The 15,482-nt window shown below is 54.3% G+C and overlaps 3 protein-coding genes across 5 annotated transcripts; 2 read left to right on the top strand and 1 right to left on the bottom strand.

Annotated features, from left to right (window-relative positions):
• The first annotated feature begins 50 nt into the window (after positions 1-50).
• Positions 51-5,476, top strand: GLOD4 (glyoxalase domain containing 4). Of its 2 annotated transcripts, XM_009633896.2 has the most exons (8): positions 51-165; positions 920-1,040; positions 1,863-2,007; positions 2,203-2,339; positions 3,132-3,218; positions 3,467-3,580; positions 3,668-3,754; positions 4,353-5,444. In XM_009633896.2, exons 2-8 carry the CDS (start codon positions 948-950, stop codon positions 4,416-4,418), a joined length of 729 nt encoding a protein of 242 aa, XP_009632191.1. In that variant the 5' UTR covers positions 51-165; positions 920-947; the 3' UTR covers positions 4,419-5,444. The 2 variants fall into 2 exon arrangements, with proteins under 2 accessions (XP_009632191.1, XP_035745450.1); XM_035889557.1 differs by lacking the exon at positions 51-165 and having other exon boundaries at positions 948-1,040; positions 1,883-2,007; positions 4,353-5,476.
• Positions 5,477-5,627: 151 nt separating this feature from the next.
• On the top strand, positions 5,628-9,629 carry GEMIN4 (gem nuclear organelle associated protein 4). The gene is made up of 2 exons (XM_009633895.2): positions 5,628-5,794; positions 6,347-9,629. Exons 1-2 carry the CDS (start codon positions 5,785-5,787, stop codon positions 9,547-9,549), a joined length of 3,213 nt encoding a protein of 1,070 aa, XP_009632190.2. The 5' UTR covers positions 5,628-5,784; the 3' UTR covers positions 9,550-9,629.
• A 659-nt stretch (positions 9,630-10,288) lies between these two features.
• TLCD3A (TLC domain containing 3A) lies at positions 10,289-15,307 on the bottom strand. 2 transcript variants are annotated; one of them, XM_035889509.1, is made up of 4 exons: positions 15,213-15,307; positions 12,936-13,149; positions 12,645-12,740; positions 10,289-12,176 (listed from the first exon to the last, which is right to left on the bottom strand). In XM_035889509.1, exons 1-4 carry the CDS (start codon positions 15,284-15,286, stop codon positions 11,907-11,909), a joined length of 654 nt encoding a protein of 217 aa, XP_035745402.1. In that variant the 5' UTR covers positions 15,287-15,307; the 3' UTR covers positions 10,289-11,906. The 2 variants fall into 2 exon arrangements, with proteins under 2 accessions (XP_035745402.1, XP_035745401.1); XM_035889508.1 differs by lacking the exon at positions 12,645-12,740 and having other exon boundaries at positions 15,213-15,293.
• Positions 15,308-15,482: the final 175 nt, after the last annotated feature.

Genomic DNA, 15,482 nt, shown 5'->3' with positions numbered 1-15,482 from the left:
CCCCTGCCCCGGGAGCGCAGGCCCCGCAGGGAGGCCGGTGGGGGCTGCTGAGGTGATGAGGGGGGAAGGGAAGGCGCCCGCTCCGCCCTGACGCCTTTCTCCTCTCATTCGGAAGGTGCTGAGGCACGAGGAGTTTGACGAGGGCTGCAAAGCCAGCTGCAACGGGTGAGTGCCCCTGCTCCACCGCGTCCCGTAAAACCCCTGCCAGCCACGACCAGCCACGCGTTCTTATTTTATAGGTAAAATAGGGGTCCACTGTGCTGGTCCGCTTAAAGCACTTCCCTTGGAACCAACAGTTCCCCTTTTTGTGTAGGTATGACGAAACATTGGAACACAAGCATTGCTGTGTTACACCTACAGGCCGAAAGACAAGCATGGCTGTACTACACCTATAGGCTGACGTTGAACTTTATAAAATCATTTCTAAACTTTTCTGGAATTACATTCAATTACATTGGTTTTTTTACAGACATGGGGCTATCTACGGGCTTGAGTTAAAAATCCCTCCTGGTAGTCCCAAAGGCTTTTGTCTTCCTTCACAAACAAAAGAAACCTTACCTGGTGCTGAACCTCTTTTCCTACCTCACCATAAGGAAGTGCTCATACAGTTCCAGCTGATGAGCAGCTTGCACTCTTAAAATGAGAGCTGTTAAGAAGGAGGTAGAAGGGCTTTGGTTGTGAATGACAGCCCAAGGTCAAAGCTACTGACCGGGAGATGCCTGTCTGCGCTGTGCTGAGCTGCAACGAGAATCCCTCATGGGTGTCAGCTCCTGCTTGGGTGGGGGGGGTGGGGGGGGTGTTACTGGATTACCTGTGCCGTGTGTTTAACTTAGAAATGCAATTCTTCGTCAAAACACTATGCTTGCAGTGCTCAATGTTTATTTCTAATGCTCATGATGGTTAAATGTGGATGTTCCAGCCCTTACGACGGAAAATGGAGCAAAACAATGGTGGGCTATGGGCCAGAAGACAATCACTTTGTTGCAGAGTTGACTTACAATTACGGCATTGGAGAATATCACCTGGGCAATGACTTTCTGGTAAGTACCACGTTCAGCAGCAAAATCTTTCTTCTTAAGATAAACTTTTTTATTTTTATGATTAGGAGTTTGTTCAGCATATGGGTTGCACTGGTTGCTTTTTTAATGCTATTTAGTTCCTTAAGCACTTTTTATTCTTGCTTTTGTTGTTGTCTCCAAGTTGGAGGAGCAGGAACTAGGGCAGCTTTGTGCTCACTTAGGATCCAGGACGCGCTTCCTTGAGCACCTTCCGGCTCCATTGCTCTGTGTGTGTAGGACACCTGGTATTTGCTGGCAGATCTAACGTGGAATGATTAGCTGAGAAGGATCTTGCTGTAGGAAAGCACGTTTTTATTTTTTATTACTTATTTCTTTGTTATTTACTAGCTGACAGCCAGTGAAGTTTCCATGTTTCTTCCATGAATGTATGTCATGTGTTTGCTCGTTGCTTCCCCTGAGCTAATATTCTTCCCCCAGTTTGTGGGACGTCAGGGAACAGCTGCTTGGAGCCTAACCTGGTAGAAGAGTTAGGAATTCAGTTTTCCTTTCCTTTTCTCTACGATGTGTTGAATCAGAGCTTTAAATTCCTTTTGCTTTTCATTTCCCTTTGGTGTGAAAGAAGGGTAGGTTAACACATTCCAAATATATGTGGGATGTGCAGTAAGACTCAGCTGGTTTTATAGGAGCGAGATACCTGGTTCTTGGGAGCTCATCTGGTTGGTCTGTTATAAAAAGTGTAATCTTGTTTGTTTCTGGTCGTTTATAGGGGCAGACTGTTAAAAGGTAGGACTTGCACACCATCCACCCCGTGAATTTTGTGTGTGTCTGTACTGTTCTCACTAGGGCATAACGCTTGTGTCCAGCCAGGCTGTGAGCAATGCAAAGAAGATGGGATGGCCCCTCAGAGAAGTCACAACTGGTATTTTTGAAGCTGAAGCCCCAGGGGGATACAAGTTCTACCTGGAAGACAAGGAACAGCTCAAGCAAGGTGAAACTTAGACACTCGCTCTTACTGGAGCTCAGAACAGATTTGTGAGTGGGATATTGGCACGGGCTGTGCATTTGTCTGGTGGCGTTTTATGAAATGGAGCATGATTTTGTTATTTCTTTGTTGCTTGCCTTCTCACTCAGTTTAAAGCTACGATATACTTGTAACTAATTTCAAATTATTGCAATCGTGTAGATCCTGTGCTAAAGGTAACCTTGGGTGTCTCCGATCTACAGAAGTCTGTTAACTACTGGTCTGATTTGCTGGGGATGAAAATCTATGAGAAGGATGAGGAAAAACAAAGGGCTTTGCTAGGCTATGCGGATAACCAGGTTAGTCCTCAGAAAACTTTACAGTTCTGATCTTTAAAAATTGTGTCTCATCATAGAAACCTCTAATTTCATGAGATTGGAATCTTAAAGGGGACTTTTGGCTACAAAAATGATCCGAGGGCTGGAGCACCTCTCTTATGAGGACAGGCTGAGAGAGTTGGGCTTGGAGCCCAGCCCAGCCTGGAGAAGAGAAGGCTGCAGGGAGACCTGATTGTGGCTTTTCAGTGCTTAAGGGGGGCCTATAGGAAAGATGGGGAGAATCTTTTTAGTAGGGCCAGCTGTGACAGGACAAGGGGTAATGGTTTTAAACTGAAGCACGGTAGGTTTAGACTAGATATGAGGAAGAAATTCTTTACAATGAGGGTGGTGAAACACTGGCAGGGGTTGCCCAGAGAGGGGTGGAAGCCCCATCCCTGGAAGCATTCCAGGCCAGGTTGGACGGGGCTGTGAGCAACCTGATGTGGTTCAAGGTGTCCCTGCTCACTGCAGGGGGGTTGGACTAGATGACCTCTAGGGGTCCCTTCCAACCCAAAACATTCTATGATTTTATGAAAAAAGCTCTTGATTAAAGCAATTGTGCACTTAATTCTGTGCATTTAAATTAAAGCTTGCATACGCTTAACTGCGTGTTTTTAAAAAAAAAAAGCTGTGGTTTGCTCTGGCAATTCTGACTCGTTGGGAAATACATGTGTGGGCAATCTTGAAGTCATCCGCGTCAGTGGGAACCTGGAGCAAATGTAGTGCTGAAAACAGCATCCTTGCAAGTCAGGCTTTCTTTTTTTCCTCTCTCAGTGCAAGCTGGAGTTGAAGGCTGTTGGAGGAGCAGTGGATCACGGGACAGCATTTGGGCGGATTGCCTTCTCCTGTGCAAAGGACGAGGTAGCAACCACAGTCCCCTTACCCCTTCTGTTACCCAGAGCTGACCGGTGGGGGTCGGTGCTCATTCCTAGCGTTAGCAAAATATCTCAGATGTGAACAAAATAATACCGAGCAGATACTCCATGTCTATTTCCTGCAGTGGGAATGTAATGGAGTTGTGGGTCGTGGGGAGCTGTAAATGGGAACAAGCTGAATGCATCCGTTCTTCACCTGACTGGGCCTGGCTTTTGTTTGTTTTCTGTTTCAAGTTGCCAAACATTGAAGCACTGATGAAAAAGGAGAATCAGAAAATTTTAACACCTCTGGTTAGTTTGGACACACCTGGCAAAGCCACAGTGCAAGTGATTATTTTGGCCGATCCTGTGAGTAATATTGGAAACAGTGATTAAATTGGATTTAAATTTCTCTCTGCTATTTGTCTAACTCACCTGCTCTTAAACTTGGTTTAGGATGGCCATGAAATCTGTTTTGTGGGAGATGAAGCATTTAGAGATCTCTCCAAGGTGGACCCTAATGGTGACAAATTGTTAGATGATGTAAGTAATGCTGTCTGCACGTATGTTTTTGTCCGATTATAGATACCTGTAGAATCAAAATTCCATTTCATGTGGAGTTTTTCTGAGAAGCAAACTGTACAGTCTTGCTAAGGAAAACAAATCAGTTTTTGAAGTTCACTTACTGTGCTGGGTAGGGTTCTCCAGCCTTGCTCTCTGGGCAGCCAGGTGGTGGTGGTGTGTCTGGCTGGATGTGCCAGCAACGCTTTGGTGTAAGTTACTACAGAAAATGATTTTTGAGCTGCGGGAACGTCAGCGCAGCTGGGCATTCTCCCAAGGCAGTGGGGCTCTGGTATGGAGCGTGAGCTGTGTGGGAAGGCTGTGTTTGAACTGTCCAGATTTGCTCTTGTATTACCAGATCATCTTATTTATTTCCTGCAGCAGAGAATATTGGTTTTTAGCATCTGTTTTCCTTACTAGTATGCAAAACATAATTTATCCATCAGAATTGCTTTCCTCCAGATTAGAAAGTGTCCTTGTGATGAATCCGGATTTGTGGGAGACGCTGGTGAGCGCGAGCGGCCGGGTGGCTGGCGACTTGGCTGCTGTTCTGAACACGTTGATGTTTTTCTTTGTGCAGGCCATGGCGGCGGACAACAGCGACAACTGGTTTGCTGCGAAGAAAATGAAGAAGGCTTCTGCTTAGCTGGAGAAAAGGACTGGGCTGCTTGTTCATGCCTGCATTTCCATCTGAGCCAATCCTGTCTAACGCGTTGCATTACCCCTTCCAGTAAGAGGGTGCTGTAGTGGCCTGTGCTGGTTGATTTATGCTTGTGTCTCTTACTGCTGCTCTCTCTTTTCAAGCAAATAGCATGTTCTCCTTCAAAAAAAAAAGAAATTGTGCGGTAAGGAGCAGATTGAGCATGTGGGTTCAAAACCAGGGACCATCAGTTAAGAGGAAAAACTCATTTCTCTGTTGTTGTTGTTGTACTTGAAAAAGAAGTTGCTAGGTTCATTAGAATATCCAGTTCTCTAGCTAATTGGCTTTAGCGGTCCTGGGTAGAAGAGGTAGCTGTGGCTGTGAGCACCACAGGTACCCCGCTTCCGTGGCAAGGTGTTGGGCTGAAGGGAAGGGCTGTGTATGGAGAACTCGAGCAGTTCGGCTGTCGCAGTGCATGCCTCTTTCTTGGGAACAGAGAAATTGCCTTGCTAAAGCACATGAATATTCTACTCTGAGACAAACTCTATGTTCATTCTGAGAGGTTTCCCCAGCTTTCAAGGTGGAATGTTCACTTGAGAAGCCCGTGGTGTGTTTCTCACCAGGGTCACGTCGCTGATGTGGTGGTTTCCACCCCTTACCAAGGGAGCCCGCCACATTCCGGGCTGGAGCTGGGGCCATGCTGCGCCATCTGCTGAGGTGCTGGGAGGCAACTTGGGATGAGTCTATCATGGGTTTGCAGTTAGCTTTTGATGAGAAAGTGCCTTTGGAAGTAAAAGTTTGGGGTTTATTCCATTGGAATGAAGTCACTCTGCTTTTGCTAGTGAGAAAAGGGCTGAAAATACAGGGGGGAATCGCCAGCGTTGTCCGTGTCAGGCATTCTGCCTGCTTTGGAATCCTTCTGGATGAAAACCTTAAATAAGTTTCACAGCAAAAAGCAGGGAAAATCAGTGGTGTTAGCAGCCGCCGAGGCACGCCCGCGCTTGTCGCGAATATGCTGAGTCCAAACAGGGAAAAATTCCTCGCTGTGATTTTGTTGCTGGAGCTTTTTGATTCAAGCCGGATGATGACTTCCCACCGCCTGTCGCCCAAGTTAAGGACGTCGCGCCCCTGGAACTGGCGCCGCCGCTTGCCAGTGCCTCCCCGTCGGCGGCTAAAAGCCATTCGGGAGGACGGTGGGAGCGCCCGGCTCCCACCCCCCGGACCCCTTTAATTGGGTTCTCCTCGCCCTTCGTGCGCGCAAATTAATTGCGGGGCAGGGAGCGCCACCGCCGGGCCGCCAGGGGGCGCTGCGCGAGGGGGCGGGGCTGCCCGCGCTGACGTCAGAGCGCGCGGCGCGAGCAGGGCACCTACCATGGAGCCCGGTGGGTGAGGGGCCGGGGGGCCTGAGGGGCCGGGGGCCTGAAGTGCCATGGGGCTGGGGGGCTGGGCTGAGGTGCCGGGGGCCTGAGGGAAGGGCCGGGGGGCCGGGGCCTGAGGGGCCGGGGACCTGAAGTGCCGTGGGGCCTGGCTGAGGTGCCGGGGGGCCTGAGGGGCCGGGGGCCTGAAGTGCCATGGGGCTGGGGGGCTGGGCTGAGGTGCCGGGGGCCTGAGGGAAGGGCCGGGGGGCCGGGGCCTGAGGGGCCGGGGACCTGAAGTGCCGTGGGGCCTGGCTGAGGTGCCGGGGGGCCTGAGGGGCCGGGGGCCTGAAGTGCCATGGGGCTGGGGGGCTGGGCTGAGGTGCCGGGGGCCTGAGGGAAGGGCCGGGGGGCCGGGGCCTGAGGGGCCGGGGACCTGAAGTGCCGTGGGGCCTGGCTGAGGTGCCGGGGGGCCTGAGGGGCCGGGGGCCTGAAGTGCCATGGGGCTGGGGGGCTGGGCTGAGGTGCCGGGGGGCTGAGGGGCCGGGGCCGGACTGAGGTAACGGTGTCTCCACGCAGGGCCCTGGGGCGTGTGCGAGCAGACGGCCATCCTGCAGGGCGGGTTCCTGCTGGCCGCCCGGCTGACCCAGCCGCAGCCGCTGCGGGAGCTGCGCAAAGGCGACTGGCCACGCGTGGGACCCCCCATCACCGACGCCCTGGGGGAGATCGGGGCCCGCTGCCCTTCGCCACTGCAGCACAGCCTCTGGAAGAAAGAGGCTGTGGCCATCGTCTGGGCTAAAGCCCTGCTGCCCGGCCCGTCGGCTGCCTCGCTGGACCAGGGGTGGAAGGAAGATGACTTCTTCTCCGTGGGCAGGATGCTCCCTGACGTTAACCACACCGTCCTCTTCGAGCTGGTCAAGGCCCTCGGCGCGGCCCGGCTCTTCGTGCAGCTGCTGCTGGCACTGCCCCGGGATGTGTGCCAGAGCGAGCTGGAGCACTTGGTGGAGTACATCGCCAGTGAGACCTCCCCGTCGGACATCAGGTTCTTCTTGGATGTGTGGTGGGAGGTGATGAAACACAAGGAGGGACAGGAAGATGCAACAGTCTCTATGTTCAGCACTCTCATACATCAGCATGGGTGCGAGTCCTCTCTGGACGATGGTCTCCAGCCCCCAAAGAGGTTCAAGGGTGACCCTGGCTCTCTGAATGACCCTCCTGATGCCACCAGCCTGCTCATAGTCCTGATAGAGGGGTTAAAGCAAACATACAGGAGCATTGACCTGCCCCACATGAGGTGCTATGCCTTGGCCAACCTGGTGGAGCTGCTGTCTGTGTTCACCGAGCTGGAGCCAGAGGGCAGCCCCCTCCCCATCACAGAGTACCTGGACAAGGTCAGTGCTGTGGTCAGCCTCTGGACCAGCGACACTGAAAGCCCATTCTACCACAGGGGGCTGGACGAGAAGGTGAAGGAAGCAGAGACAAGCATGAACCTCTCGTCCACGGCCAAGCTCTCTCGTGAGGAGCAATTTGCTAGCTTGGACTTTCTCTGCAGCTTGTTGCATGCCTGGGGAGGGGAGCTGCAGGGCACCCTAAACAGCTCTGAGGAGCTCTGTTATGAGAGCTATCGGCTCCTGGACACTCTTACCACCTTTGGGAAGAACCTGGTTTGCTTCTCAGAGACTAGAGACCTGGGTGAGGGCGAGACATCCGTAGTGTCAGAGCTGACACAGATCACCGAGGAATTCCTCAAGGAGATCAGTGCTAGCCTGAAGAGCAAGGATTTGGACACCAGCCTTGTGTCTTCAGTTGCCATGACAATCATTGAGCAAAAGCTGGACCGGCACACGGAGGTGTGCTCTGTTTTTGCATCTGAAAAGACCTGGGCCTTTTCGAAGGACTGGGTTGAATGCCTTGTAAAAAACAAAGCTCTCTTCCAGACACCAGAGCTAGTTCTGAAATTGCTGGAGACGCTGGTGAACTTTGCCATGTTCCACCAAGACAAGGAGGCCCGAGAGCTGCAGATGCATGTGACCAAAGCCATCGTGGAGTGTTACACTGAGCTTTCATTAACTGACAAAAACAAAGTGATCTCAGGTGTCCTGGCATCTTGGGGCGGACCAGGTCTGTCCCTGAACTTGCAGGTTGTCATGGAGGGGTTCCAGGAGGATCTGAATGTGACTTTCAACCAGATCACGAAGAGCGTGTCTGATGAAGGCCTGACTAGGGCTGTGGCTTCTGTGGCCAGGCTCACATTGCTGTACCCCGAGGCTACAGTGAGGCAGGTTTGTAATCTTGCTGTAGTTAACCTAGGAGCACACCAGTTCCTCGCACAAATCCTCTGCTCCTTCCCAGCACTGAGCTTTCTGGAGTCCTGCGATGATCCAAGCAGGCCACACAGCCTGGTGGTGAGGTGTCTGGAGGAGGCAGTATGGGGGAGGCTTTCCACTGCAAGGGAAGAGGAGCAGTTCCTTGAGTTCCTGGCCTTTCTTGTGCAGCCGAGCTCAGCTGCCCCGCTTGTGTCACCTGCAGAAGCGATCAACGCCTTTGTCCTTCCCTATTTGAAGTCAGACTCTGCTCAAATTGAGCTGAGCCTGCAGATCCTCAGTAAGGTTTTGGGGATACAGTCCTGTTCAGAAGAGCACTGGATCAAGTCTTGTCACCCATTCCCGCTTCTCCTCAGCCTCTGCAAGCTTCTAGATGGTTACACAAAGTACTGGCATCAGCCTAGGGACCAGTTTTTCCCTTCACTGCAGACCAAAGACCTGATACTGAACATCCTCTGCCAGCTCTGTGAGATGGTAGGACCAGAAACTGCCTCCTCCCCTGAGCTGTGGGTCCAGTCACTGGCTTGGCTTCACAGGAAGGTGGCGTCACTGGACTGGACCATCGGTCTCCGGCTGAAGAAGCTTTACGGAGACCACTTCAAGAACGAGGTCCCGGCGACGCTGTTTGAGATCTGCACACTTCCTGAGGATGAGTGGACGTCCCGGCTTTTGCCAGCTTATGGACCAGGCAGCGGGCTTCTGGCATGGATGGAGTGCTGCTGCGTGTCCACGGAACTCAGGGAGACGATGCTGACGCTCCTCACGGTCAACGTGGACAACCCTGAAGAAGTTAATCTTTTCAGCAAAGGGTTCCTGGTGGCCCTCATTCAGGTCCTCCCTTGGTGCAGCCACAGCGAATGGAAGAGGCTCACGCACATCGTCAAAAACCTGCTGGAGAGGCAAGTCTTGCACGTGCCGTACACGCTGGAGTACGTGCAGTACATGCCCCTGCTCAACCTCCGGCCGTTTGCCTGCTACCTCCAGTCCTCCGTGCTCTTCCTGCGGGGCTTCCAGCTCCTCTGCAGCTCCAGCTGTTCCACCTGGCTGCCAGCAGAGGCTGGGCTCCATGTGGTCCAGCTGTACTGTGGCAGCCTCACGGACCTGCTGGCCGCTGCCAAGAGCGCTGCGGGGCCCCCCTCGCACCCTGCCGAGGACAGGACCCCCACGCAGGAGGTGTCCTTCATCTGCATCCAGATGTTCTGCCACCTGCTGCACATCGCCGCCATGCTGCCGGACAAGGGGTGCAGTGAGCCACTGGTGGTGGTGGCATTGGAGATCCTCTCACAGTATGAGACCTTCAGCAGTGCCGACACGTCCCCCAGCAGCGCGCTGCGGAGAGCCAACGAGAGGCACTTCCTGGAGTCCATCACGGACAATGTTGGTGACAAGGCGCTGCGCAGCACCCTCCTGCAGAAGCTCAGCAAGCTGGGAGCCCGCTCAGCCGGGGAACCATCTTGAGAAGCTGGAGAGGGCGACAAGAGGAGAGCACCGACCCTGCCTCAGGGGACCCCTTACGTGGAAAGTTGTAAGATCCGTAATAAAACCCATCTATTTTTCTCTTTTGAACTTATTTCCCCCTTGCTGTGTTTTCTTCCAACCTGTCCAAGCAGTGAAAGGGCCACGTAAAGATTGGTAGGAGCAACATCTCTAATTTTCCAGCGGGAATAGCTGTGGATGCAGCTGCTCTGAGCCGAGCTGCCAATCCCATGGCTCCAGCCTTGCCTGCTGGCAGTCTGGATTTATAGAGAGAGCCCAGCAGCCTCCGGCATCAGGGAAATAGTTTCCCTCTGGCTCCCGTAGTCCTGGGTGGATTGCTGAGTTCGCCACATGCTGCCGGAGGCTGGGAAGCAAGTCGAGTGAGTTCAGGATGGGCAGGAACCTTTGTAAATATGTGCGTGTTGCTCCTGCCCAGAGCTGGGGGCGCAGCGGTAACCCTGTGTATTAACACCCCCCCACACCCAGAAATGAACCACACGTGGGAGAGACATCCACTGGTGCGACTCGGAATGGAAATCTTTATTGGTCTCCTGATAGTAAATAGGGCAGTGTTAGTGCAAACAGAGATGCCTCACTGGCTTTTTATTTTTTTTTTTTTTTTTTTTGTCCTTACATAAGGCATGTTATTTGCAATGAAAACAGCGAGATACAAACATCTGTAACAGGTTGCAAGCGGTTTATAACATCAGCTGGTCTCGATCGTTAATGTAACAGTAGTTGTTTCTGCAATAACCGACGGCGTGGTGGCAGAGGCCCTTTATTTCACTTTTTCCAGAATAGAGCTGTGGCTGGGACAAGATTCGACACCCGAAAGAACCAGGTCTCCTAGAGCTCAGCTGTTTGGTTTTTAGACAGAATGAAAGGCACAGAGCGACCACAGGTCTCCAGGCACGGGGGGGCTGAAAGGAGGCTGCTGGGGCCACGCTGGTGCGTACCTGCCCGGGAGCAGGGGACTCCTGGGCAAGCGTGGGTGGTTGCCCTGGCTTGCACTGGCTGCAGGGAGGGAACCGAAGTGCTGCTGACTTGCACGTACCCGCAAGGCTTGTGAACCCCATGGGTGCGGGGCGTGCTGGGAAGGCTGTAGTACTCCTTTTGCTGTAACTGAAGGTGGAAATGTGCTGAATTTGACGCAGCTCAGTGCCCTGCTCTGGGGTTGCTGGGTCTTCCTGCACTGACCCAGTTCCTTCCCTGGCAGACCTTGTCTTGCGGGGGAGTGGGATGGAGCAGGAGGGATGGACCGTGCCACTGGAGCACAGGCTGTACCGGTACCCACGGGGTGCTGCCAGGGCTGCTGGTGTCAGCTGGAGGGGGAGCAGAGCAGGGCTGGATGTGCCAGTTGGGCTTTCAGGTACCCACTGGGGGGATGTGGGGCAGATAAAGGCCACTGCGGTTAGGGAAGGGGGTTGAAAGTTGCATCCCCTGCCAATGAAGGGCTCTGCATAGTGCCCAGAGACGGGGACTTAGCAGTCTCCTTTCCCCATCCTGCCCTTCAGCAAGGGGTGCTCTGCCTTGCCAGCGTTGCTCTCGGAGAGCGTAACTGTTCCTCTGTCCTGGCGTGAGCTCCTTTCCCCTCCGGCCTGCTGGGGACACCGGAGCCACCCTCCCAGGGGACTGTCAGCCACAGACAGCAGGCAGTTGTAGTGAAAAGCACCTTTGGGTTCAGTGGAGTCTTAAAATGAGTTTGAGCCCAGCAGCAGTGGGAGCTGAGAGGCTGACCGTGGCTGTAGTGTCGAGGCAAAGTTGGTGAAGGTCAGGAACAGGCTGTGCAGAACCACGCTGCAGCCCTGGGGACTGGCTCTGCTCTCAAACCGGAGCTGGAGGAGCGAGCTGGGGCTGCGGCAGGTCTGGCACGCAGCTCCCCCAGGCAAGCTCCAGCATCACCGCCGCTGCCGCCTCCGGGCCTCGCCACGCTCAGTGCTGGTGTCTGGTGTCAGCCCTGAAAGACGTGTGTGGGGGGGGTTGTAACAAATCCCTCTCATGTAACCGTTAATTCAGTGCCGGAGTGTTGAATCCTAGAAGGAATGTTGTGCTTATGGGCAGACCTCCTCCTTGCTGGCTCCTGCCCTGGCTCCCACGGGTGGGAGGACACAAGGCACTGGTGCGGCGTGGGAAGAAAGCCTTCCTAGCCCAGGCCGGCGCTGCCTGGCACGGCGGTGGAGATGGCGAGGCTGCTTCCAGCTAAAACCGCCCGGTGGTATCGCTGCTTCCGCTGCTCTGCTTCCACCATGGTCCCTGCAGCGCTGGCATTGAAGGTGGAAGAGCCGGGGAGGGGGGCTGACCCTTTTCCAGCCCCCGCGCTGGGCTGCCGCTGCCGGCTGTTATCTGCTTTTGTCGGCGGGTGAGCCGCCGTAGAGCCGGGCGGCTTTGCGGCAGATGAGCCTGAACCAGTAGAGCTGGGGGGCGATGAGGGAGGCGTTGGCTATGTTGCAGTGCAGGGGGATGCGGAAAGGCACCATGTAAATGGGGATTCCCACCTGCCTGGCATAGGCCGCGTACATGAAAGGGAAGAGGAGGATACGGCAGAGGAAGAAGGTCACCAGGATGAGGATCCCGTTCACCTTGTGCAGGAGTGTGTCCTGCATTTTGAGCTGGGGAAGGAAGAAGGCGAACGTGAGGTGAACAGCACCCCATTGCTCCTCGGGCACTGACTGTGCTGGGAGCACGGAGCCGAGCGCCCGCAGGTGTGATGGGAGGAGCAGGAAAGCAGGGTGGGAAGGGATGGAGGAGGAAGGGAGACATGGGGGGCAGAGGGCTGGGGCAGGAAGGAGAGTGGTGCAAGGGGGGAGGTACAGATGGGGGGTCAGCACTAGGACCCAGAACAGCCCCCAGTTTGGGGATGCCCCTGGGCATGCTGCTTACTGGGGAGAGGGATGGGAACCTAACAGGAGACGGGGAGGAGGGCAGCACTGTGGGGGAGCTTGGGGTTACAGCTCCGAGCCCCCCAGCCGAGCTGCTGCATGAACAGGGGCTGGTGGAGGAGGGCAGCTGGGGTGGGGAAAGGGGGAGGAAAGGCGCTGTGGGGTTCCCGGATCCGAGCCCCGTCCCTCCTCACCCACCTGCATGAGGATTTTGCCCAGCGATACGAAAGGCGTGCTCAGCTCTGCTATGAAGATGCAGCCCACAAAGAAGTCCCCCAGCTCTCCCCTGAAGTGCTGCAAATGAAGCCAGCAGTGAGCATGGGGCCCTCCTGGGGAGGTGGCCAGGAGCTACCACCAAGCATCTCCAGGGGCTCGCGGGCTCCTGACCAGCAGAGATGCTTTGCCAGGCACAGCTTGCATTGCAAGCCCTCGCAGCCACGTGGGGCTCCTCTCGGGATGGGTTTCACAGCGGCCATGCCCAGCCCTTACCTGGGTGACAGGGGTGAGCACGATGAGGATGAAGAGGTGGTGGGTCACCATCAGCCGCTCCTGCAGGAGGAAGCTCCGCACGCTGGCCAGCGAGTGCTTCTTCTCCATGACTCCCTTGTCCCGGCTCTTGTGCCAGTGGCAGAGGTACATGACGTAAATGTCGTAGGTCATGTAGGGAACGAGGACCCAGATGTACTCTACAGCCAGCCAGTGCCTGGGGAAGAAGCAGGACACACAGAGGCATCGCAATGGCTCCGAGCACCATGCGATGCTCTAAAAGGTGGAAGAGTCTTTAGGTCTGAAACGGAAGCAGTGGATTTTGAAGCTGAGAGGTATCGAAATTCAACTTGATTGGGCTCAGCAGTGAAAAGGTACCTGGTACGCATGGAGGAGGCCTCCTCAGTGCTGGCCCCGCTTCACACTTGGCCGTGCCAGGCACCAAGCTCAGCCCAGCCAAGCACAAACACGGCGCTAACGGGAGGATCTTGATTAGCCCTGCAGCCGGGTGTTTGCCGTGCGGGCCGGGGTCACAGCACCACTTGGGATCCAGCACTAATCCAGCACCTTTACAGCAGGTAATCTCCCTTAAGCCCTGAGACACCCAGGGCTGAAGCTTGGTAGGGGAAAAACTCTGAGCCTGGGTGTCTCCTGCCTGCCACACCACTTCGGCTGGCTGCTTCACCCGGGGAGCGCTTGGAAAGCACCCGGAGACCTCAGTCTCAATTAGAAATGCCTGGCCTGAGCTTCGGAGAGTAAAGTGCAAAATATCTAACATAAGCAATAAGCCCCCGCAAGACATTTGTCTGTTGGGAAATAATTGCAGGCAGCTGCCTGTTCCCAAAGCACGTCGGAATCCTGGTTGCACAATCCGGGCAGCAGCAAGCCCTGCTCTGCAGGGAGACTGGGCTCCTTAAAAAGTTCTGAGTGAAATCACACTGATAAAAAAAAAAAACCAACCCAAAACCGCGCTACACTGCTGCTTAAAGAAATGTAGCTTGGGGCCCGAATAAATCTGCTTTTGCTCTACTGCCATCTCAAGAAAAATTTTATTGCATGCATTCCTATTTCGGATAGAAAGATGTAAGTGATGTAAAGCAGGGTGGGGAAGTGACCAGCTATTGTGTTTGCAAAACTTGCCCAGGGCTTTGGAGGGCAATTATAGTGCCAGCAATGTAATGATTGCCTGTGTAAATAAATTGGCAAATTTTACTGCAACCTTCGTGATGCTTCCTGGCTCTCTGTCTTGCTGTCATTCTCCGAGACCTTCCCTGCTGAGCACTGGGCTGGTTTTCCTCCAGATTCAAAGAAAATCTAGGGCTCTGACCACAAAGTGTTTGCACGGAGCTGCTGCCGTTGAGACCACCCGGGCAAGCACATGGCTCCTGGGAGAAGGACGGCTACTGGCAGCGCCTTCCGTCCGTGTGAGTCTGGGATTTATCATCTGAGCTACCTATACAGCAGATATTTTATTTTAGAGCAAAAATGTAACTCATTAAGAGTGCCTGGGTTAAGCAGGACTGAGCGATTCGGATAGATCTCACCATCTAGAGCAAGGTAGGGCATTTAACATCTGTGTATTAAAGGTAAATCCGCCACGACCGAGAGGACAGCCCTCCTTAAAATCCAGCGTGATGGTCAAATGCCAGCTCAGCATAATTATGTTCTTCCCTCCTACAATTTTCTCTGCTGTTCTGGATAATAGCTCTGTTTTTAAGCCTTCTGACCCAGATTGCGCTATCACTCCTGCCGAGAGCTACTTCTGGGGCAGTTTGTCTCGGAGCAATGAGGACGAGGCGATGTGATTTTCCTTCACAGCAAACTCCATACCGACTTTCTCATTTCTGGACTCCTTCGGCATCCATTTGGCACAGAAAAGGTGATGCACCTCTAAAATCAGTTCTCGCTAGGTCTGCTTGACTCGTTAGCAACCACAAATTTCAGCTTCCAGCAAGGGGACCCCCTACCCCTTTAGAAGTGATCACATCTTTATTTTTTGCTCACCTATGGGCCCGTGTTACAGCCCATCCTCTGGAGGAGACCCTCCGTGCTGGCAGGGCAGCCCCAGGTCCGAGTGCACTGAACAGCCAGTTCAGAGGGTGCACGGCCAGCGCATTGCCCAACCCGTCACCCGAGGCGGGGGAAAGAGGAACACAAAACGGGTTCCCCTCTCCCCTTTGTATGTGAAAGCATTTGGCACAAAATACCCCAGCTGTGAGCTGGCCAGGCACAGCCTCTGCCAGCTCTTGGTGGGACAGCAAGGCTCTCGGAGAGGATTACCTGTCGTACACCACGTTCTTGCAGTTAAGGACAACCGTGATCCCCGACACTGTTGCCATGGTGGCTTGGACCATTGACACCAACCTGAAACCGAGAGAGAGGAAAGGGGTCACCCCAAACTTTGCCCCAGAAGGGCCGAGGAGCAGGGGTGGTGGCCTCGGCGCAGTTGCACCAGGGGAGCTGTTAGCGCTTGGACGCCTACTCCGTGCACACCCCGAAAGCCTTGTCACGGCGAGGAGCTGTGGCCCCGTGCCCAGGCGGCGTGGGACG

This window comes from Egretta garzetta, unplaced genomic scaffold, assembly GCF_000687185.1.
Source record: "Egretta garzetta isolate BGI_Z169 unplaced genomic scaffold, ASM68718v1 scaffold112, whole genome shotgun sequence".
NCBI lineage: Eukaryota > Metazoa > Chordata > Aves > Pelecaniformes > Ardeidae > Egretta > Egretta garzetta.
Note: the sequence above shows the minus strand (reverse complement) of the source record. Positions and strands in the feature narration are given on the sequence as shown.

Bases quoted from the DNA above. Each gene is read 5' to 3' on its own strand.
- TLCD3A (XM_035889509.1), bottom strand. From the start codon at position 15,286: ATGGTCCAAGCCACCATGGCAACAGTGTCGGGGATCACGGTTGTCCTT. The intron at 13,150-15,212 runs GTAATCCTCTCC...CTTCTTCCCCAG, and splicing joins AAGAACGTGGTGTACGACAG to GCACTGGCTGGCTGTAGAGT. The intron at 12,177-12,644 runs GTGGGTGAGGAG...TTCCTTCCCCAG, and splicing joins TGGGCAAAATCCTCATGCAG to CTCAAAATGCAGGACACACT.
- GLOD4 (XM_009633896.2), top strand. From the start codon at position 948: ATGGTGGGCTATGGGCCAGAAGACAATCACTTTGTTGCAGAGTTGACT. The intron at 2,008-2,202 runs GTGAAACTTAGA...GCAATCGTGTAG, and splicing joins CAAGGAACAGCTCAAGCAAG to ATCCTGTGCTAAAGGTAACC. The intron at 3,581-3,667 runs GTGAGTAATATT...AACTTGGTTTAG, and splicing joins TGATTATTTTGGCCGATCCT to GATGGCCATGAAATCTGTTT.